Source organism: Pseudopipra pipra, chromosome 9 (assembly GCF_036250125.1).
Source record: "Pseudopipra pipra isolate bDixPip1 chromosome 9, bDixPip1.hap1, whole genome shotgun sequence".
Taxonomy (NCBI): domain Eukaryota; kingdom Metazoa; phylum Chordata; class Aves; order Passeriformes; family Pipridae; genus Pseudopipra; species Pseudopipra pipra.
The window spans coordinates 2177924-2201698 of record NC_087557.1 but is presented as its reverse complement, the minus strand read 5'-3'; the positions used below and the strand labels follow the sequence as shown (position 1 = coordinate 2201698).

Genomic DNA, 23775 nt, shown 5'->3' with positions numbered 1-23775 from the left:
CAATTAAAGACCAATATGTGATTAAGTTAATCAAAATTAGGCATTAGATTACATAGTGGTGTTGCTGCTGTCATCTTTGAATTCTTGGCCAGTTTAATAAATTTAAAGATGCTTAAAATAAAGTATAGTCTCTTCATAAAATATGGCACCTCTTATGGAAGCATCTCTTAAAAATCAGCCCTTCTCTAATAAGCTGAGTGTTAAAAGTGTCGAGAAGAAGGACTATTAACAGCTTACCTGAGTCCATCTGTGGCAGCCTGATGAAGAAAAGCAGAATCCTTCCAATGAAGTTCCCATGTCTGTAGAAATGGGTTCATAAGAGGGGAAGCATCAAGGGAAATGTTGACAGATATTTAATTATAGTGGCAGTAGTGGCTGTTGCTGTGTTAATAGCATCTGGCAGCAGAGTCACTGCCATCTGTTAGTGCCCTGAAATTGTGGATATGGTGCGTCCTTTATGGAGGAATTAACAATAATTAACAAATCTATCAAATGAAATCACCTTGATTGGATGACAGTTTTACCTTGATAATGATTAATTGCAAAATAATGGGGAGGAAAATGTCCACTATTCCCCTTTTTTGCCAATGCTGCTCTCCAAGTGCAGCATCCTGGAGGGTTTCCTTTTAAGCCTGTGGTGTGAGGCAGCATTTACTGCACTTACTTTTAATAATCCTTATAAGCAGAGCCAGATTAAAAACAAACTTCTGCATATTCCTTTCCATTTGCAACAGATTTGGGCTTTAAAACCAGGTGTGGTTCTGTTGATGCCTGGTAACTTATTTATTGTTAAATAGGGGAGAAAATGAGGTTGAACTGAGAGAAGTGACCCTTCAATCAAAGTCAAGTCAGCCTGAAAGAATAATTTGACTGCATTAGAGCGTCTCAGCTTTTTTTTTTTTGTTAGCAGAATATTAGAAGCCAGACCACTAATTTCTGATGAGTCAGTTTGTCTTCAAAGTGATGAGGAAAAAATAGTCTATTTGTTTGTATTTGGGAGAATTGTTTTTGAATATCTATTTTTATCAAAGCCAATATTTCGATCGGTGCAATGACATATCAGTGCCATAAATAATAGCTAGAAACAAAGCAATGAGCCAATTTGAGACCTGCTTGGGGTTTATTTTTCTCTTAACTCCCCTTTTTCTGTTTGTTCCTGCTGAGCAACAGATGGAGAAGGTAAAATAATCTCTGCTTAAACAGGAGAATTGTAATAGATAATTGAGGTGTGTTAATTATGAGGAGCAATGGGAGGGAAAGAATAAACTGTGGAATCTTGAAGTCAAGTAAACTGATATTTTATTTCCCTTTTCCTATGTCAGTCTGTTAATATTCTGAATATTGCTCTGGGACCGAGAGAGAGAAGGCAACATATATTTTTCTTATGTCTTTCTATTCATTCCTAAGTGCCAGAAGTTTCTTTAGGCTGGGATTTGGGCTGATTCCAACTCCTGATAGAGCTGCACTGACACCAAAGCATGAGCAGAGGTGTGGAAGTCAAGTTTGCCCTGCTGTGATTTATCAAAGCTCCCAACACAGGAGCTGTAGATCAGAGCTTCCTTTCCCCCTTCTCCCTTCCCTTTCCCCTTCCCCTGGAGTAAATCTGATGATAAAAGCTCACCTGATGCACGAGGTTGGGCTTTAGCTGACTTCAGGTGTTGGTGTTGTCACGAGTGTCTCCCCCATGAGACCCATCCCTCTCTTTTCATTCTGCTTGCCAGCTGTGAGAGTCAGACATCAGCTCATGAGAGGTTCGTGCATGTTCATCACACACAACATCTACACACTGCTAGGAGATGCTTTGAAAGAAGGGATTTTATCTTCTGTTCTGCTGATTTGACTTGACATCCCGGCATCACGGGCAGGCAGTGGCTGGTGGGATGTAGCAAACACACAGACACTTGTTAGAGCTTGGAGGAAGGGCTTGTTTCTCTCTCACTATTTTCATGCAACACACAGTTCTCTGCTTAGGAGGATTAGAAGATATGCATTAAACAGTGCCAAAGATGCTGAGGCAGTTGATGTTTACATCCCTTGTGGAATTATTCATTAAAATATTAACTGCTAGACAGCCTCTTTTTTTTTTTTTTTTGACTCAGTGATTTAGTAGCCCTCTCCAAAATTGCCTTGTGTGATTCAGACACTCAAAGACTAAATAAGGCTAAACAAACCCACCAAAATTACCCACAAACCCACTAATTGTTGGGTTTATGTTTCTTAAATTGTCATGGCTAAGAAACTCAGAGGGCTTTGTGGAGCGGGTAAGCTGTAAGATTTGACTCAGACCTCTCCCATCTGCACCAGCAGCTTTCCCTAGCACACGGCACTGGGAGGATCTGGCAGGGGCCTTATCCTTTTCAAGGATTTTGGAGATAATAGATACATGTGTGCACTAAGTTTTGGGTTACAGAAGCTCATGACATGATGACAAGGTGTTACCTTGTGCTGGCTCTCATCTCTTTTCCCTTCTCATTCCTTTCTTAAGATGTTTTTAACAGTTCTTGTCCTCTGCAGAGGACATGGTTGTGTTCTTGTCTATAAACATGGAATGGTTTGGGTTGGAAGACACCTTAAAGATCCAGTCCCACCCCCTGCCATGGGCAGGGACACCTTCCACTAGCCCAGGTTGCTCCAAGCCCCATCCAGCCTGGCCTTGGACACTTCCAGGGATCCAGGGGCAGCCACAGCTTCTCTGGGCAACCTGTGCCAGGGCCTCACCACCCTCCCAGGGAACAATTCCCTCCCAGTACCCAGTATCACCCTGCCCTTGGCAGTGGGAAGCCATTCCCCCTTGTCCTGTCACTCCAGGCCCTTGTCCAAAGTCCCTCTCCTGCTCCCTGGAAGCCCCTTTAGGAAGCCTTCTCCCTGGAGCCTTCTCTTTTCCAGGTGAACCCCCCCCAGCTCTCCCAGCCTGGCTCCAGAGCAGAGGGGCTCCAGCCCCTCTACACTTCTTGGTGGTGCCTTCTGGACTCTATCCAGCAGATCCACATCCTTCTTATGATGGGCTCTCCAGAGCTGGTTTCCTTCCTTGTTCCCGATTTTCTGGCTGAGCAGGTCAAGTCTGCCATTGCTGCTCTTCTCCCTGCCACGTTTAACATATGCTTCCTCCCACAGATGGTTTTCCACAATGTTACTGTTTCTCAGCTCTGTTCTGAGCAAGCCTGGGTTACTCTGGGGCCCTCTCAAAGGTGCTAGTTGATGTTGTTATTGATACAACTCTGTGAGGAGCCAAGCCACAGATGCACACCTCGTTTTCCATGGATTTTGCTTGGTGCCCCAGAGGCAGTTCCCCCACACCACCAAGCCCATGGCATTTAAAAATTGTCCATGTGGGGTCACTGCATCAGTTGTGTTGCCTTTAATTTAATTTTCACTGAGCTTTCCTCACTGGGTTCTGCAGGTTGAGCCTGAACCCAGCCCAGTGTGTCACTGTGATGACAAGTGCCTGTCTTCTCCCTTTGTGTGCTTAAATGAATACTGATGGTATCTCTGTTGTGTGTTTTTTGTGTGTTTCAGGAAAAAAGTGCCAGTTCAAACGTCAGACTTAAATCTAATAAAGAGATCCCAGGATTAGTACATCAACCCAGAGCAAAGTAAGTTCAATTTTTGTTGTTTAAGTCATAATACAAATAAACAGAGGGTTAAGCAGTGTCTGTGAGATTCAAGATTGCTGCCTAGTGCAGACCGGCTGGTGGCTCCAGCAGCCCTTAAACCATGCTCAATTTGAGTAGATAAGGTCACTCATGTCCCAAGACCAGCAACACACTGGGCAGCATCTCTCCTTTGCACAGCAAAGGACCTAAAAAGAGGTGAGAGGCATCTTGTCATGGCTGGTTGGAGACCCATCTTGTGTTGTTTCTCAGCTTTCTATACAACTTGCACATAACTAAAATTATATCTCCACTACTGTTCATAAATACTATCAGTTAATTTCCCAGGGAGGTTTTTGCTCCTGGTGTACATTAGCAACTGTATTGCCTGGGATTGGGAATAGTAAACTTCTTCCATTTAGAATGGTCACGTTAAAATGAGGGGGGGTTTGTTGCTGAGAGTTTTTCCACCCTTGGCTGACAGTTCTGTGCCCATACCCTGGCTGAGGTCAGTCAGTGCCATGAAATATTTAACTCTTGTGACAGAACTGGTTATTGATATTAGTAATTCATTTCTTATCTAAATCATCATTACATTTAATCACTAATTGGCTTGGAAATAACAGATTACATGGAGCTGTATATGAGGTTCGTAACAAACAAGTGAAGAAGCTCTGCTGCTGGATTTTGAACACTATGGAAATGCTGTTCTTTATGCCCTGCCCTCAGGGCACTTATTAACTTTAACTTACTGAATATCAAGTGCTTTGAACACGGTTTCAAGACTGGAAACTTTAGTAATTTCCTAATCAACTGACAGTATAATTCAGCCTCCTTTCAAAGGGAAAAAATAAGTGCTTTGGATGTAATTGCAAAGAAACTCACAGGAGGGAGGTGGAGGTAAAATCACACTTTAGCAAAGCTGTACTTCATTACTGTGGCTCTGCCCTTCCCAGCAGGGTCAGAGATGTATTTAAGATGCTCTAACATGAGGCTAATTAGTCTGGGGTAGAAAAGGGCTGTTCTTTTGGTGGGTAATCTCTTGGTACATCCAAGCCAGAGGAACTGCATGGGTTCAGGGTTTCCATTCTTTCATCAAACCCATCATTTTAAAGGTTCCTGCAGAAATCAGAACTGACATTGAATCACCAAAAAGCCCATTTTTTTTCATTGCACTGGCAGAGGTAAATATTTTTATGCCAGTCCTACCAAAATAAGTAAACTTCTGAGAGAGGTGCAGAATGTCACAGTAGGTTGTTGGGCAGAAGCTCCACTGTTTGCCCAAGGCTCTGCTGTTTGCCCAAGTTACCACTGCGTTTCTGTTTGTAAAGTGGCTACATATGTTTGAGTTGCTAAATGCCAGGTCAGCAAATAGCTGCTATCACGCACAATTATTTTTTTAAAGGTTTATCTTCTAAAAACCACGACGGTTCTGGCTGCTGGGAGGGGTGGCACTGGGGGGAAAAGGGCTACTCAGCTGACAGAGCAGAAATGAGTGGATAAATCACTTCCAGGGATGGGGCAGCCACAGCTTCTCTGGGTAACCTGTGCCAGGGCCTCCCCACCCTCACAGGGAAGAATTCCTTCCCAATATCCCATCTAACCCTGCCCTCTTGTCACTGCAAGACTGTTGTTCCTTGTCCTGTCACTACTGGCTTGCTAAGAATTCCCTCTCCATGTTATATATTGATATTTTGAAAGGCTGCAATAAGGTCACCCCAGAGCCTTCTCTTCTCCACACTGAACACCCCCTGTCTCCAGAGCAGAGGTGCTCCAGCCCTCTGACTATTTCCATGGCATGTTCTGGACCCTCTCTAACAAGTCCATGACTCGTTCTGGGGACCCCAGAGCTGGATGCAGGTGTTCCTAAATTCTACTGATTAAGTTCCCAGGGAAGTTTTTACTCACTCCTTCTTGGCAGAGCTTCTCTGAGTCCATTCATCACTCAGACAGTGCTGATACTGGGGATAAATATCTCTGCTTTTGGCAAAATGTGTTTCATCAGCCTGCCACGAAACATTTAAAAATGTGTTCTCATGCCTTCTGATGTGCTTCTTACATGGAGAATTAAATCCACATTTCGATTTGGGGAAATCTTTTTTTTTCTGTTCTCTTCTCCAAGAACTCAGCTTCGGTTTGATGGTTTTCTGACTCTTCCAGTGTTCACTAATTCTGTCAGTTCCCTGCCCTGCAGTAGATTTTACAGTTATACACAGCTCCTCTTTTGTCTCTAAATTGTGGGGCAGTTTTCCTGCCCAGACAAACTTGTGTGAAGATCACAGACTGTCAGGTCTTTAGGACTTCCTGTGGGAATTCTCATGTATATAGCAATGCAATCCTCCTTTTTTTTCCCCCCTGCCTTCTTTTAGTTTTCTTACAATTTATGGCTGGGGTGAGTCACTCCAGTATCATCTCATTTTATTAGAAACAGGATTTATGGTGTTGCAAAGGCAAAACTGCTTTTCAAGCACTTACCTACCAAGAAAGGGCTGTACTGCCCTAAAGTCCCTCTCCAAGACACCTGAACATGCAGGTGACAGGGCCAGCTGTCCCAAACAAGCATCTTTTGCCCATCTGAGGTGGAGGTGGGAACCTGGGGGACTGGCAGACAGCTGGGGACAAAAACTCCCACAACCACTGAAAGGTGAATTGTTCCTGCTCCTGAATCACCAGCTTTAGGTTTTAATGCCATTTCTGAAACCTTCGCTTCTGAACTGAGCCTTCATTTATGTCCAACATAAGCAAATCATTGTATATGTTCATCCTGATAGCGAGGGCAGTCTGAATGCTGAGCTTTGTAGGGAAGTGCAGCCTGTTGTTGGGCACTTAGGGAGAGTATTAACTCATGACAGCTGAAAGGATCACTCTGAGGAAAAGGGTGGGAATGCAGCAAACCAAGCCAGCTTTTTGTGCTGGAGAAAATCTCCGAGAGCTGTGTGTCCTTCTGACCGTTTGGCATCACTGTTAACACTGGCACCAGTCCTCATCCTTCCTTTTCTGCATCTTTTTTGTTGCACACTGAGTCCCTGGCACGTTTCCCCAGCCCCCCGTGGGCCCAGGTGCTCCTCCCTGCTGCGGGTCCAGAGGATGCTCCGGCCTCACCTTCCCGGAGGGATGTTATTCATGCAGGAAGGAGGTTCTCCCCATCCTCTAACATACATAAAGCAGACCCACCCCAAACACTGTCTGCCAACATCCTCATCTTTGTCTCCTCGTCCTTTCCTTGACGTCCCACCTTCCTGGATTTTTAGCTTGCAAGTCCCCCATTGGGGAAGGGCTTGTGGTCTTGTGCCACCCTCAACAAAAAGGAGTATTTTCCAGCCCTCTTTGCTAATCCAAAATCATATCACTGAGACTCTTGGTGCTGCAGAATTAATTGAAGTGAAGGGTCTGGTACACAAATCTGATGAGGAGCGGCTGAGGGAGCTGGGGGGGCTCAGCCTGGAGAAAAGGAGGCTTGAGGGGACCTTCCCACTCTCTACAACTCCCTGACAGGAGGTTGTAGGAGTTTTCAGTCTCTCCTCCCAGTAACAAGTGATAGAACAAGAGGAAATGGCCTGAAGTTGTGCCAGGGGATGTTTAGATTGGATATTAGGGACAATCTCTTCATGAAAAGGGTGGTCAACCATTGGCACAGCTGCCCAGGGCAGTGGTGGAGTCCCCGTCCCGGGGGATTTACAGGGTGTGTAGATGTGGCACCTGGGGACACGGGGTAGTGGTGGCCTTGGCAGTGCTGGGGGAATGGTCAGACTGGATGATCTCAGAGCGCTTTTCCAACCTAAATGATTCTGTGAATAACCTGTTGGGTGTGCTCAGGGAGCTGTAGGGACCACCCCTCTGGGAGGGAAGGTCCAGCCTGGGCTCGTAGGCGTACCTGGGTGTTGGGTGCAGAGCCCACCTGTAGCAGGATGCGCAGATCCTCCAGTGCAAGACTTTAACCTCATTGGCATTTCATTTCATTTGGTGGTGGTGGAATTGGCAGCCTTGGAAAACCTGTATTGATGCAGAGGGGGCTCCCACTGGCCCGGGCAGCCCACCTGGAAAAGGGAATGGTCTCCTCCATTCATTTCCTCCATGGATGCTCCTGTGTCCTAGTTACCATCCCAAGCGTAGCACACATATACAGAACTAAATGCAGTGAGTTTTTTTGTGAGTAAACCAAAAATAGGAAAAAGAAAAAAGATTTTAAAAATTGACATTGTAGATGAAAGTGTAAAGTGATTTATTTTTCACAATGGTGAAAGCTGACAGCTGGGTCCCTCAGCAACCCTGGTCTGCAGCATCAGTGTTCTATAATGGAAAAATTTGTGTTGTGCTGATACTGTTCCTTTGCCTTCCAGCATGCACATCTCTGAAAGCCAACAAGAATTCTTCAGAATGCTTGATGAAAAAATTGAAAAGGTAAGACACAGGGATGTAAATGGACGTTCTCAGGGGAGGACACACAGGTTTCCCAGCTCCACGGGGAGGACAGCTGGACCTGCCTGCTGCAGCACTCCACATTCTCTATGGTTTGGAAGGGATCTGGCCCAAAGATCCCCTTAACTGCTCCTTGGTTAGATAGATGAAGTGCAAAGAAGACCAGAAAAGTGGGGATTGCGGGCAGTACTGGGGAGAATCCTTTGTTTTGTGGGAACATCACCAGTCTAGGATGGATGGCAGGTTAACTCCAATGTCCAGGATATCATGGATAAAGGAGAAGAGCAAAGTGGGATTTTACTAATTTGATATTTCATTTAATCTCTGTGGGAGACAACTGGAATCTTGATGCTGGTAAAGCATTGGACTTGATCTTAGACAGCTTTTCCAGCTTAAATGATCCTATGAATAATTGTATCCCAGTACAGATGGGAACTGAGGCTTGAGGAATTAAGTGGACTGTGTGGATCAAGTCTAGATCTCAGTCTTTGCTTATACCTTGAGCTGAGGTTCGTGCACCAGTACACCCTTTACACTGCATAGTTTGGAGTAATTTGTCTTGTTTAATACTTTATATTAAATATTTCCCCTCAATTGCAGTAAGCTAATTTGTACTGCCAATTTCCGACTGGACCTGAGGAAACATTCCTTTTCTGAGAGGGAGGTCAGACACTGGTTTAGGCTTCCCAGAGGGCTGGTTGTTGCTTCAGGCCCATCAGTGTTTCAGAGATATTTGGACAATGCCCTTAACAATGATGTAACTTTTGGTCAGCCCTGAAGTGCTCAGTTCATTGGGCAGATGATCCTTGTAGGTCCCTTCCAAATGAAATACTGCTATTCTATTCTATTCTATTCTATTCTATTCTATTAAGTTGTGTTGGGTTGCAGAGTAGAAGGGAAATTTTTCCTTGGATGGCTCTGAATTTCTGCCATTTTTGCCAGCACTCCTGGTGTTAGGAGTCAGAGTGCTACAAGGGGTGACAAATCTCTTATTTGTCCCAAGCAACAAATTTGTTTCTCTAAAAAGAATATAAATTATGAAAGCAAAAATTGAGATAAAGGGAAAGAGCAGAAGTGAAGAGAAGTTTGTAGATTCCTGAGAAGAATATTTCTGTACCGATATTTCACAGGGGTAAGATTTTATGTAACCAAAGTGCATTTAAAAGTAGAATTTCTACATATCCACAATATAGCTACATCTCCTTTGAGTAAATGCATCACCCTATGAATATTCAGATGCCTTTCCTGGACATCATCCCCTTCCATAATGTCAAATGCAAAATCTCCAGTGAAATGGATTTTCCAAAGGTCTGTGTTATCTGCAGTCCAGGCCAGCTGAGGCTGTGTTTGATGATGAGTTCTGGTTAGTTTTTTGTTTCAGGGCACTAATCCCATTCCTGCCACACTGAGTGCAGCTCCCCATGTCTCCTGGCTGGTTGGATCATGCTCTCAGATGTTACAGGTGATCTCCAGGGCATTTGTACAAATTTATCTTCTCCGTCAGGAATTTGTTTAGAGGGAATACACAGTTCATCTGTCAGAAGGAGAGGGCTCTCCTGCTTTTCAAGCTGCTGACACTTGATGGGACTGGCAGGAGTTAATGTGCAGCTGAACATGGGATTTGTGTTCTCTGGGGACCTCCTGTGCCTGAGGAAATAGTCTTCCTAAGGGAGAGTTTGGGGTTTTTTAATTAATCTTTGCCCATAACACATTTTTTTCTAGGTATTGCCACAAATGCCAAAAAGATTGGAAAACATGAGGGGTTTTGTCTGATGCCTAAACAGCATTTTGAGGACACTGTCAAACAATTAAACGAGTTCTATCAGTGAGCAGCTCACCAGTTGCAGCTGAAATTGTTTGGAGAAGTGGGGGGTGTTGCCTGTGGCTGATGAGGTCCCAAAACATGTGTAACGTTCCCGTGGTAACCGTGGCCATGAGCAGCATTGGGTTGATGATGGAGACACGGAGTCTGTCACCAACTCTGGGCTGTGCCTACAGAAACTCCACAGGCAGGAGCAAAACATCCCTCAGCTTGTGTTGGAGTCTCAGGGGGTGTTGGGTCACTTATTACAAGTGAGTAACAAAACTCTTACGTGTGAGCTGCGCATTAGACAGGAAAATGAAACGGGTGTTTTGGACTCCTCACAGCCATTAAATGGACAGGAAGGTCAGCTAAAATAAAATTTCTGCAATCAAAGTGTGAAGTGGAAAGAACACAGGCTGACATTTCATCAGCTGAAGCGTTTATGAATCCTGCAGATCCAAAAAAAGCTGTGATAAAACAGTCTGGAGAATCTCTCTGGCTGCCCCTACGAAGCTCAACTGCCTCCTGCAAATGCCACCCAAAGGTAAAAACCAGAATGTCAACCCCAATGAGTGGAGCTCCTTTCTACCAAAATTCAGTGTCAAAACACTGTGAGGCATTCAGAGGGAGACATCTGTTCCTGTCTCTGCGTTGAGTCCCTGCCTGGAGAGCTGGAGCTGAACTTGCCTGTATGGAACTGCGTGTGATTGTGGTAATTCAATTCATAGGGTTTGTTGGAAGGAAGAAATACTGGAATGAAGGCTGAGGTAGCACTGCCTGAGAATGTGAAAGTCAGCCTTGCACATAGGGTTAGATGTTGGTTCTGCTGGAGTCAACCCAGTCGTTTCAGAGACACCAGAATTTGAGCTTAAAATACTGAAAAAACTGATGAGAAGCCAGAGATACAAAGTTTTGTGGGAGACTGGGAGTAGCTGGGTAGAGTTAAGCACAGGAAACAGTAGGGAGATGTCATATCATAGAACATCCTGGTCTGGAAGAGTCCCACAAGGACCATCAAGTCCAGCTCCTGGCCCTGCACAGGACTACCCCAGCAATCCCTCCCTGTGTCTGAGAGCATTGTCCAAACACTGTTTGTCATGAGCCTGGCTTTTGGAGACAAAAAGACACGTGTGCAGCAAGAGTTCAGGAGGAAAATGGAGCAGAGACAGGCACTGGGAAGGAGGCAGCTCACCTGGTGTCAGTGTGATCATCATTATTGAAAATTAGGCCTGCCTGAAATCACAGAAATATATTCCAGTGGAGGATGAGCAAGAGGTAATAGCAATTAAGCTTGAGGAGAGTGTTCCCCCAGAGTAAATTAGAAAGATGTGGGTCAGGAGTACAAGTGATTTGCTTGACCTGAGAGATGGAGGCAGAAATACAGCTTTGGAAACCTGAGAAGGAAGCAGAGAGTAATTGAACATTCCTTCTGAAGCAGACCTGCCAGCTGCTGGATAAATCTGAGATCTGCTGTGCCCAGCAGAGGAGAAAAGGGCTCCACTGGCTGCAGCCAGGGCTGGGGCAGTCACTGCCCTCTCACAGGGGGATAAATCTGGTTTTGAAATACCAGCTCTGATTAGGAAGATAGAAATGTGTCCTGGTTGGAGGCCATTTGTATTGATATTCAGGCAAATAAATTAATTACCTGGGTTCTCTCTAATCTAATAGTGCAAGGACTAATTTAGTCCAGCGTTGCATTTGCCTTCAAAAAGAGTCACTGTGAAGCACACAATGAAGAGCTAACACCTTTCTCCTAAAGTTTCTCCAGTCTTCAGGGTGTTTTTTCTTTCTACATCTCAAATTTGTTTGGACCCTGATTCCACAGGACCCCATGCAAGTTCCGTGTCACCCCTCAAGAAGAAATCCCAGCACAGGAAGGACATGGAGCTGTTGGAGAGAGTCCAAAGGAGGCACCAAGATGAGAAGAGAGATAGAGAAGCTCTGCTGGGAGGAAAGGCTGAGAGTTAGGATTGTTCAGCCTGGAGAAGAAAAGGCTCTGGGAAGGCCTTATTGTGGCCTTTCAGTACCTAGGAGGCTCCAGGAGAGCTGGAGGGGGACTGGGGACAAGGGCCTGGAGTGACAGGACAAGGGGGAATGGCTTCCCACTGCCAGAGGACAGGTTTGGATTGGGTATTAGGAGGAAATTCCTCCCTGTGAGGGTGGTGAGGCCCTGGCACAGGTTGCCCAGAGAAGTTGTGGCTGCCCCATCCCTGGAAGTGTCCAAGGCCAGGTTGGACGGGGCTTGGAGCAACTTGGGCTAGTGGGAGGTGTCCCTGCCCATGGCAGGGGGTGGAATAAAATGAGCTTTAAGGTCCCTTCTGAACCAAACCAGCCTGGGATTAAGAAATAATCACAATGCAAACATGCTCATGGACAAAAATGAGATTAAAAAATGTCATAGCAAGTGAAGACATCCCAGTAACAGCTCTGGTGTGGTCGGTGGATACCCCGAGTGTGGGGAATCGTTGCCACCACCACAGGGGTTGTCACTTTGGGTCAAGAGATCACTTGGTCTTGGGCACCGGTGCCAGTATGGGGGTGGGTTTGCAGGGATTTCTCTGCCAGTCCACTCACCTGGTCACCGGGAGCCGGGTCCGGGAGTAACCAGGGCAGGGCAGAGGTGCCTGGCATCAACTCGCTGCATCCCCTCGTTAGTAAAACTGGGCATGGAGCGCGGCCGCGGCACAATGCAGCTCGTTGTATGGTATTTAAAGAGGAAGGGGGGTTGCTAACGAAACGTATGCAAGGGCAGAATGATTAGGCAGAAACTCATTAGCAAAGTGGATTGCTCTTAATGACTCCATTGATTTTTCCCTAACAAAATGAGAAACGGACAAAAATTAGCACAGTATACAATGATTTAGTGCCGCCTCCCGGCATTTTCTTCCCATCCTTTCTGCGCGGGCTGTAAACAAAACCAGATTGATGAAAAGGGTTCCCAGCGCAGAGCCGGGCTCGCCATTCCCAGCGCCGCCTCCTCCGTGAAAGGGGCCACTGTGTCCCCCCGGCTCTTTCAGCCCGGCAGAAGAAAGGGCTGCTTGGTGCAGCTCGTTCCCCTCTCCCGGCCCGGCCGCCCTCCTCTCCCTCCCTCTCCCGGGCAGTGGCTGGGATGCCGGTGCCAAGCTGCGGAAGCGCATCCCCGGCGCTGCCGCCCCTGCCCGGCCGCACAAGGGGCCATTCAGCCACAGGGGGGGAAAAGCCCTTTTCCTGTGATTTTTCCTCTTTTTATTCCCCAAAAGGATCTCATCAGCCGTGGTGCACCCCCGGTAGGTGATTTCTAGAGGAGGATGAGCCCTTCTGGTTTGAGTACAGGCAGGAAAGGAGGAATTCAAGGTGTTTGGAGATGTTTCTGTGGACACCTACAAAAGCTGAAAGTTGGATTTGGAACTGCAGGGGAGGAAGACGGGATTCCTCAGGAATTAGCTGGACTTGGAGGCGTGTGTTACCATTATCATTACAACTCATTTAATGTCCTGTGCTATTAAGGGCTATTAAAGGAAGGCCCATAAAGTCCTCTTGGTAGCCACCTGCTCTGTTCCACTGGCTCCTCTGGACGCAGGAGCCTGCTCTCCTGGACAGGATTTGACTGGCAATCATGGAATCATAGGCTCATAGAGTGGTTTGGGTTGGGAAGGGACCTTAAAGATCATCTTACTCCACCCCCTGCCCAACAAGGGCAGGGTCATCTCCCGCTACACCAGGTTGCTCAGAGCCACATCCAGCCTGGCCTTGGACACTTCAGGGGTGGGGCAGCCACAGCTTCTCTGAGCAACCTGTGCCAGGGCCTCACCACCTTCACAGGGAGGAATTTCTTCCTAATACCCAATCCAAACCTGTCCTCTGTCAGTGGGAAGCCATTCCCCCTTGTCTTGTCACTCTTGTAGCCCCTTGAGGTACTGAAAGGCCATAATAAGGTCACACTGGAGCGTTCTCTTCTCCTGCAGACTTCTTTTCCAGACACAGTGGTGGTCTGTTTGAGGGAAGTTGTTACCTCCTCTGGTTCCTTTGCTTCCTGTCACACATCTGCTCCTGGAAAAAAAACCCATCATCCTTTCAGTCTAAACTTAGATACCACTGGAGCTGCTCTGCTCACATTACCAGCTCATCATCTGGCTGCTGCTTCACTGGTTGATGTTTCATAGAATCAAAGAGTGGTTTGGGCTGGAAGCAACCTCTGAAGGCCGTTGCTGTTGAAGTAGGTCCTTGGCATCCCTTTGGGGATTGACGCACTCGATAGCCACAGAGCAAACCCAGAAGCAGAAGGAAATGGCAGGGGGAACGGGAGGGAAACAGGGAATGCATGATGGCTTTCTTCCAGCCTCTGTTTGAGGCTGTGATAGCAGTGATGGCCACTGGTGGGAGCGTGGTGGGGAATGATGGGCTCCCTCCTGAGCAGGAGGCAGAGGAACCAGGTAAATGGATCTCCTGCAGGTGCCCTGAGCCTCAGGCATCTCTCACTGCTGCTGCATTTCACAGCTCTGAAGCATGTTGGACAAAGCTTTTATCACCACCAGCTTAGTCTCCTGGTTTTGTCCAGATGTGGTCCCTGGACTGGAGAAAAGTGGTGGATTTGGGTTTCACTGCAAAGTATTTCAGCGTTCCTTCTTTTTGAGCTTTTAGTTTAAAAAATGTATTTTATTTCCTTTCTTTCTGGGTCAGTGACTGCTGAATTGGAATTTGAGCTGATTAGTCTCTTGGGGTTTATTTTAACTTACTAAGAAAACCCTTTTGCTAACAGTGCTGGGCCCCTGGGGAGCTGTTAGAGCGCACACATTCCTGGGTGTGGACTCTCCAGCAAAGCCAGCTCTGCAATCCCACCACTGGCACTGGGATTGTAACTGCAGAGGCATTTTGGAGCCTTTGTTCCTGATGTGCACCCCTGCTGTGTGTCCCAAATAAACTGATCGCTGCATCAAGAAACATCTCTTCCCTTTTTTTTTCACTTTTATCTCTCCTCCCTTCCCTTTCCTGACAGGACAGTGATTGGTTTTGATCTGGGAGGCAGCTGGGTACCCCTGTTTTACTACTGCTGTGTTGGTGTCTTCTGCTTACAGGGTGATGTTGACTTTTTATGCTCTGTTGGAGGTTAGACAGTCTCATATTTCTCCTCTTCTTTTTCTTCTTCTTCCATGACAGCCCTTTGCTCAGCTGCTGGGATTTTCCACGTGAGCACTTGGGTGATACATCCAGCACATGGGAAAAATGGGAAATAGCCCAGAGATTTTGGGCACTGCATTTGAGGGACTTGTTTGACACAGGATATCTCAGGTGGTTTGTGTCAAAAAGCTGGTTTTGTGCAGGGAAACGAGGATAGTGGGACCTGTCAGGTCTTTTTTTGCTGCTTTGAACAAAACAGGTAGTGAGGGACAGGACATACCTTCTCCAGAACAACATCCCAAGGGGAATACCTAGAGAGATGCTGCTGCCAGTCTTGTGGTTGGGCTGGAATGGAAGGTTTAACATGACTGGTCTGATAAGAAATCCATGTTTTGTGAAGCTTAGCCCATATCCCCCACTGTGCAAGCATAATTTCAATACAAATAGTATCTTCTGCTCTTCGGTTAAACTCTTGCTGGGGTTATCACAGGAGGTGTTCTTGTTCACAGCAGCTGCCTTGTGTTGCTCATGGGATTATGTGCTTCCTTGCTTTTGCCTCGGAGATTATCTCTTCCCAACAAATGTGCAGGGTTGTGCCCGTCAAGGTGAATCATCTTGGCATAAAATAGGTTTGTAAATCAGTTTGTTGGACTCCCCCTGGAATTCAGTGTAGGGGATGACGTTTAGGAGATTATTAGTGAGAGAAAGGGAAGGGTCTCCTATCCTGGTTTCGTGGCTGGAGGAGTTGTGCAAGCTCCATTCCCTGTGCTGGAGGTTTCTCCCCAGCCCTGAACCCCGCCACGTTTAGAGACCTGATCTGCATTCCTAGTGAGCGCTCCCTCAGCTCATTCCTGTCTGCAGTAGCCATGTGCAAACTGTCTGGCTTTTGTCCTTGCAGGGTCGTGACTATTGTTCAGAAGAGGAGGATGTCACATAGTGCCAACTCTGCCGCTCGCCCCAGGAGTAACTACTGTGTAAATAGATTACAACCCAGCCGAGACCTTCCGGGAGTCTTCTAGAGCGAACAGCACTACATAACAGAAGAAGATCATTTCCACATTATATACTCCATTCAGTTACAGTGTTTCCTAATGAACAGATGAGGAATATTGCTAAGAACTCGTAAGGAACTGTTTTTGTTGCTGCTAGTTAAAACTTGTTGCAACTTCTCACTTTTTTCTGTGTCCAGATACGCAGCAAATCCTTAAAAGTTAATCCAAAAGACGTTGTTTATTTTACTGAGGCCTCTGGCCTGTTTTCTATCAGATGAGGTAGTGTTATACAAAGCTTCCATAAGTGAACATTCAAGCATCTAAGAAACACCCTTAAGCTGTCTGTCAGTCCGCGTCCGGGCCGGAGTGCTTATTAATGCTGGTGATTCCAAGCTTTGGAGATGGGATGTCTTTGCCATGGCAGGCCTTGTTTCTCTGCTGAGAAGAAGCTGAGAAATTATTATCCATTAAAAGCATGTTATCACTGAAATACTGGAAGTGATGCAGGAGCAGAAATTTGTATTCTAAGAGGAAAAAGAGTTTCATTTAATAGGTATCTTAATCAAGGACTAAGCTTGCAGTATTGGCTTTGCTGAGCACGAATGGGAGTGTGATCACAATCATTTTGAATCTCTTTTTTTCTAAGAAAATAAACATTTTACTGTTTTTATGTATTCTTGTCTTTTACCATTCCTACAACACAATGTTTTCAGAGTCTGGGGACAAGGAAGACAAAACCAACCCTCCACCTTGATGAGTCCTGTGGATCTAATCTCTTAAAGCAGCTCTGTGCCAACTGGGGGGGATCTGTTGTGTGTCCTGTAGAGTTTATTTTTCCATATTAAATGGAGAGGATATTACCTTCTCAAAAGCAGATGTAATATTTTTAACAAATGCTGTCATGAGTTAAAAAAAAAATTAAGGAAAAAAATACAGCTTTTGTATTTATTATTTCAAAGGAGATTGTTACCTGTGCTGGTATTTCTTCCTGCTTCGATGCTGTATGAGGGCAAGGTCTGCACTGCAATTTTGTCAGGACATAAGTTTCTGTACTGTGTTGATTTTGGTGCTCTGATGTGTGTGATGGGTGGGGAATAGATCATGGGATTGCTTTAACAGCATCTGTTATGATGTGGCTTCAGGAGGACATGGAGCCCGAAGTTTATTGTTGGCCATTTTTCACTGAACCTTCTGAAAAATCAGATTCCTTTAAGGGTTCTGAGTCTCTCAAAGGTCACCTGTGTCTTCGGAAAATCTCTAAATTTTTGGCGAATTTCTTGACTAAAGAGGTTTCCTCCAGTGTTTGCTCTGAGTGGGGTTGGTCAGTCCATGACAGAGGATTTCCTTCCCTCTCACTGCTGTGCCGTACCTAGAATATGTCCAGAAAAAGCCCAACTTCCTCATGCTCCCATCCCTGCACTGGATTTGCCCTTGGCTTTCAGGCAGTGGGGTGGGGAGGACCCACCAGGGAGAGAGACCTGTGAGTTACTCCAACTTGTGCAGCGCTGGATGCGAGCACTTCCAGCACGAGCAGCTTTCCAAGCAGCTGCAGATCAGTCTATTTGCTTGAAGGCAGAAGCTGTTCCTGAGCTCTGCAGGCTCCTCAGTCCCCTGGGCTCCCATCAGCCTCAGTCTGAGCCCCGTGGTTGCTGTATTCCAGGACTGAGACAACTCGAAGTGCTTCCGAGCTTAAACAGCTTTCCCTGTGACAGCTCAGTGTCAGGGTCCTCCCTGGCGTGTTCAGCTTTATCCCGATGGTCAAAAATTTCCAGCCAATTTTGATTTTCCTAAATCCTCATTGCATTTTAGCAGCTGCTTTGGCCACGCAGCTCTTCCCGAGTGTCCTGCCCTCCCTGGAGGTGAGGTTTCACTGCCTTCCTCCCATCCCATCTTCCTTGTTGGAGCTGTTGGCATCTCTCAGTGCCACGGAGCCGTTTGATCCGTGATGAATTCTTCAAGGTGATAACTCCATCCTCTTGGATATGATTTTTTTCCATAATTTATGCCAGCTCTCAAGCAGGTAGCCATGCTGAGGGGAGTCAAGAGACTGCATATTTCAATTATTTAAAAGACTTTAATTAGTAAAGAGTCCTGGGGCTTGATCCCGCAAACCCTTCTCTCCAAAGTGCTTTATAAAGCTTTTGTGAGTGGTACAGGAGTGATGGGATTGGGTCTGTTCTTCTGAAACATATTTCATTGTCCAGATGCTGAACGTATCATGTATAAATTTCCCCTCACAAACCCTGTGTTAGACACATTGGGGTCTTTCTTTCAGCCACCTCTTAGTTTTAATAATTCTTTTATTTCATATTTTTCTTGCCAATGATGATGGCACTGAAGGCCTGGGCTTTGGTGGAAGCTTTATGAGGGACGACAAACAATTCCCATCTTACCTGTGCTCTTATTCTGAGCAGCAGCAAGTGCTTTAGTCTTCTCTCTGAATTACAACCTTACTGATGGACCTTTAGGTGACAGTATTTGTGACTGTCCTGCTGCTGGCTGGGGAGGCACGAGGAAGGGCAGGAGGTCTGGAGGGCATCAGTGGTTGTCTGTGGAGTTGACATGCTCCAGTACTGCTCCAGGACTGTTCCAGGACTGCCCCAGGACTGCTCCAGGACTGCCCCAGGCTGCTGCTGGGATTGGCATGAGGGAGACAGCCTTCAGTTTGCTCTGACCTTCTGCAAGAAATGCTCTCAGGCACGTGGGGTGTCCTGTGCAGGGACAGGAGTTGGACTGGGTGATCCTCGTGTGTCCCTTCCAGCTGAGGATGTTCTGTGATTCTGTGAGACATGAACAGAACTGAGGGTTTGGGGAGGGAGGCAGGTGTTGCCTGTTCATGCCAAATCAGCAAATCCTTGGCCACGACAGGTCTTGCTGCCATCACCCTGTACCAGGCAGGTCCCAGGAGCTTCTGGTTGGTTTTCAGCCAACTGAACGACTTGGTCAGGCAGGAGAATTGCTCTTATACAGTTTTGGATATGGAGAAGCAGAGATCAGATCCCACAAGGAGCCCCATGATAGTGCTCAAATGAATGTCGCTTTTGAACCTGCTTTAATTCTCCCACCTTTGCAAAATCCTGGCTCATTTTGTTAGAAGTCTAAATATGTACAATGGCTGAGGATCTCTAATAATTTAAGTAGTTTACTGGGGCTTAAAATGCACCTCTCCTTGCAGCCCTGCCTCCACATTGCTTTAGTCTGCTCAAATATATTCAGCAGGGTGGGAAAGAGGAGGGTGGGAAGAGAAGGAAAACTGCTTATATCTGATATGATGTGCTTAGTTTAAATGGGATTTCAAGGTTTCCTTTAAAAGAAATATCAAGTGATTTAGGGCCCAAACTTCACTTTAGGAGGCTGACTCACTGTTTAAGCTCCAAGCCAGATTCTGGGATCTTGGAGGAAATTGTGGTTGAAGGGGTTTTGCAATCAACCTTCCTCCCTTGCTGTGCTTTTTGCTTTGTGCAAAGCCCTTAGAGCAGTGTTGGATTTTCCCCTCAGAGCCTGCCCCGTGCCTTAGGAGAGGAACTGGGGAGCTGGAAGAGTTGCCCAAGCGGCTGTGACCATCCCCAGATCCAGCCCTGTGCCATGTTTTATCCATGAGCTCTGACCTAAAAGGATGATGCCTTTATTTGTTTTATTTATTGTGAGTTCCACTTCACCTGTGCCCCCTCCCAAACTCTTCCACCCCCAATTAACTTTAATTTCTTCCTTTGCTTCCAGTCAGAAGTTTGGGTTTTTTGAATTAAGTCTCGCTGCCAGAAGACCCAGCTCTGTCTCCTCCCCCACCACAGAGCCCGGGGTTGACTTACTGCTGCTTTCCATCCCTGTGTGTACAGCAGGAGTAGCGATGTTTTCAGACAGGTGAGATCCTCACCCCGGGAACAGCCTCATCCCACCGTCCCCGCGTCCCTCCTCTGACCTCTGCAGCTGGAGTTGTGCTCGGTGCTGCCACGGGACACGGTGGCCGCGTCTGGAATAGAAAGGAGCCAGGGATCAGCAGCATTCCATGGGTTTTTTGCAGTGTGCCTTTTTGTTGCTGTAAAGAACATCCAGGACTGGCCATAAGAGTGGCCATGGAGCACAGCAAGTATTTTAAAATCTGAATAATGACACAAGAGCAAAGGGGCTGATGAAGCACCAGGAGACGTGTTGGAACTCTGGAGACATCGCCGGCACCGTATGAGAACTGGGCTGAAGAGAAATACTCGGTTGTCAGCTGTTTCAGTTTTATCAGGTCTGTAAAACAATAGTTTCCTGTCACTCCCACTTTGGAATTAGCAATCACTCAACTCCAGATTGGCTTGGGTGACCCGTCAGACCTTCAGGACAGGAGAGGCTTCCAGCTGGGTATGTGTGTGTCTACCAAGGAATGAACTTAATGTGAGCTTTTAACAAGATTTCCAGTTGCTGTTGGCACTGCTGTCCCATCAACAGCCTTGATCAATGCTGCTGCTTCACAGGTGACAGTCCCTGACACCATGAGGTGTCCACAGGGGTGGGACACTGGCACAGGTTGCCCAGAGAAGCTGTGGCTGCCCCATCCCTGGAAGTGTCCAAGGCCAGGTTGGACAGGGCTTGGAGCACCCTTGGCTAGTGGGAGGTGCCCCTGCCCATGGCAGGGGGTGGAACCAGATGAGCTTTAAGATCCCTTCCAAACCAAACCAGTCTGGGTTTCTATGACTGTGAAACGAGTGCCCCAGCTCAGGTGCTGTGTGGGGTGTTGGGGTGTCTGAGCAATAAGTATCTCGTGTGCCAAAGCTTTTACCTGTCAGAGACAGCCACGGCACAGGGGGAGATAACCCCACTTGCACCCCAGGATAATCAAAAGCTTTGTCTGCAGCCACGTGCAGTGTGTGGTACTGACAATGTTTATGGTGTTCACTGAAAAAGCACAAATTTATGGAACTTCCTACCAATGTGGTTTTATGGAGGATGCTTTTGGGAGAGTTGAACATCAGAAGACCCTGCTCTGGGTCCTGGTACTGCTGGGAAACTCTGCTTTTTCATGCTGAAATGTTTCTCTATGGAGTTTAATTCTGTAGGTGCTTGGGGAAGAGGAAACAAGGAATGCAGGGATGGTTTTGGAGGGGCACATCATTTGCTTTACTGTTGGGAAGGAAGCCTTCAAGTCCAACATCCAGAAAATAGGGTAAGTGAAAATTCCTATTATTGTTACTGTGCTTTTGGGGCAAAGGGAAAAAAGCCCCAGCTCAGGGGAGCTGCAAGATGGGAACATTGGTAGAATTCAAAAACCTTCATGTCTTTGCTTTTTAAGAAAAAAATATATTTTTTTTCTTTTAATTTAGCTGCACATCTCTACCTACAACATCCAGGTAAATGCTCACTTTGAGCTTGAAGGTGGCAGAGCCATCATCATCATCCTCTTCATCATGCTCATCATCTTCTTCTGCTTCTTCTTCATCATCATAAACATGTGTGGGACTGTGAACCTCCTTCATAAAAGCCAGCTGTAAGAGCAGCCTCACGGACACCTATTCCCTGCACCCACGGCAGCAAAAGGAGAAGCCTGTGATTCCTTCCCTCTCGGAATGACTCCCTCCCCACTGCTCTGCCACCCTGAGTGCTTTCTATTTCAGTCAGGAGACCTGAGCTTTTATTCCCAGCTTTGTTACCAGCAGCAGCCTCACCCTAAGGCTCTGTCAGCAGAAGGTGTTGCCTCGGATGGGTGTGTGATGCTGGGCTGGATCGGGCACCGCCTGCCCGGAGCTGAGCAACCACCCTCCATCCTTGCAGAATTTCCCCCCTCAAACCTCCCAGGGGTGAGTCGAAGAGAAGATTTGCTCCTCCTGCATATATTTAATTTTTTTTTAATACACATATTAAAAAAGTCACATTTTGAGACAAAAAGTTCTCGAGAGCAATTGCTGCAAGAAACTAGAAAGCTCCGTGTGGGAACCGAGCGATATTCCTGGGGGTTTGGCATTCTGCTTTTGTGTCTATTAATAATCCCCCGGAGTGAGTCAGATGGAGCTGCATTTATTCACTGAGTCGGAGAGAGCTGCTACCCAAAATAGCAGCTCTGTAATTTTTTATGATGCTGTAATGCCAGCACAGTGAAGATTGACATCATTGCAGGGCGATGCTCAGGGCCTGGCAATCAGCTCACCCGTGGCAGGCCCAAAAATAAACGTGGGAAGCCACGTGCTCAGTTACATAAAGCAGCTGTGAGAGCCGGCACGTGGTGGAAATGCCCTCACCTGCACAGCTTTTCCCTGGATTTTTCCGCCTTGTGCCTTTTTAAAGCCACCTTTGCTGATTTTCTTCACCTGTGAGGAGCGCTGGGCCCGAGCAGGGATGGGGAAGCAGCTTTTGCTGCAGAGGGGAGGATAAAACCATGTCTCTAACAATCAACTACCTGCCTGCCAGGAGAAGAGGTCTGTAGGGAAAGCCTAAAATGCATCAAATTCAGCAGAGCCAGCTCAGAATTCCTCTCATCCACGCTCCTGCTCTGTGTGTCCCAGCTCAAACCTCCAAGCATCCCCTGGGTCAAGGCCTGTGCCCAAAACCCAGCGACTCCTTCCCATCTCAGTGTCGCTGGCGAAGGGGATGAGGGCAGGGAAACACTGGGGTAGGGTTTGGGTGGTTTTTTAAGGATGAAACTGTTTTTCTGGGTGTTTTCTCATTCTCTGCCCTGCACTGCTGCCACCAGGTCTGTCCTGGTGTGGCAGCCGGTGGAGTGCCCGAACCATCCCGAGGTGGTCCCGCTGCTCCCCAGAAAACACTTGTGGGTACCAGGGAGCACCACACAGGCTTTTTTGGCACAATTTTGGCCTGAATGCCTCTGCAGTGGGCCAGCCCTGGTGCTGTGACATCACACTGTACTCTCCACCAAAGGGTTAATAAAGATGAATTTGCCCATGCTGGAGCTTCACAGCTTGGGTGAACTTTCCCAGGCAAACATGTTTTATAGGCCCCATTCCAGCTGGAAACATTTATTAACATTACCTTTTTATGTAGCACTTTGGAAGAAAATGGGACTCCTGCCACCAGCAGCTTTGGGTTGACCTGAAGGATGGGATGAGCAGCAGCTGAGGCTGAATTTCAGTCAGAGTCGCTGAAGTCCTTCAGGTGACCTGACTAGGAAGTGGAAATGTGGTAATTGAGTAACAGGCCATCGATAGAATTATTGGAATAAATTAATAAATATAATTTTAATAGGAGGGTTGATGACTTGATGCCACCATGCCTCCCTTACCCCCCAGGCATTCATGAGAGTGTTCCAGGGGAGAATCAGGAATCTGTTCAGGCCCAGAAATAAATACCCAAATAGTCCTGATTTCTTGTTATAAAAGAAATATAGGAGGGGCAGGCACATCCTAGATGTTAATCTTGTGTTATATTTTTGCCTTTTCAGAGGCCACCTGCAGTGGGAGGGTGACTCCTCCTTGTTTCAAACAGCACCTTGGGATCATGGCTGGCAAGGTGGCAGAGATGGACGTGGAGAGATAAAAGCAGCAAGGCTGGCAATGATTTTACTTAATATCATCAACGCTGCTCAGCAATAACCAGTTCTTGAATTTAGGGCTCCTGCATCTTAATCCTGATTTTCTTAATCCTAATTTAATTATCCTAATTAATTTTCTTAATCCTAACTTCCACGGAGGAAGAGCTCATAGGAGCAGAGGTGTTGGAGGACACCCGATAAAAGAGCAAGGACGATGGAGTAGCTTCCACCAAGACTTACCTGGGGTTTTTTTCAATTCTAATGAAAACAGGAGCAGTAAAATGAACTTTTTGTGGATGTGTATTCTGGATTGAAAAAATAAAATAATGCCCAAGTCACAGAGATGTTGAAATAGTACAATTAGCTCAGGTTGCCGAGAGCTTTTCCTGTCCACTTTCAATTTTAGGC

General features: G+C 46.6%; 1 protein-coding gene across 3 annotated transcripts in view; it reads left to right on the top strand.

Moving 5' to 3' along the window:
- Positions 1-16576, top strand: part of C9H1orf21 (chromosome 9 C1orf21 homolog) — a 113715-nt gene extending 97139 nt beyond the window's left edge. For all 3 annotated transcript variants that reach the window (XM_064664070.1, XM_064664071.1, XM_064664072.1), the window contains 3 exons: positions 3517-3593; positions 7931-7991; positions 15809-16576. In XM_064664070.1, the coding sequence (XP_064520140.1) occupies positions 3517-3593; positions 7931-7991; positions 15809-15847 (177 nt within the window). In that variant the 3' untranslated portion in view covers positions 15848-16576. The remainder of the gene's footprint in view (positions 1-3516; positions 3594-7930; positions 7992-15808) is intronic.
- Positions 16577-23775: the final 7199 nt, after the last annotated feature.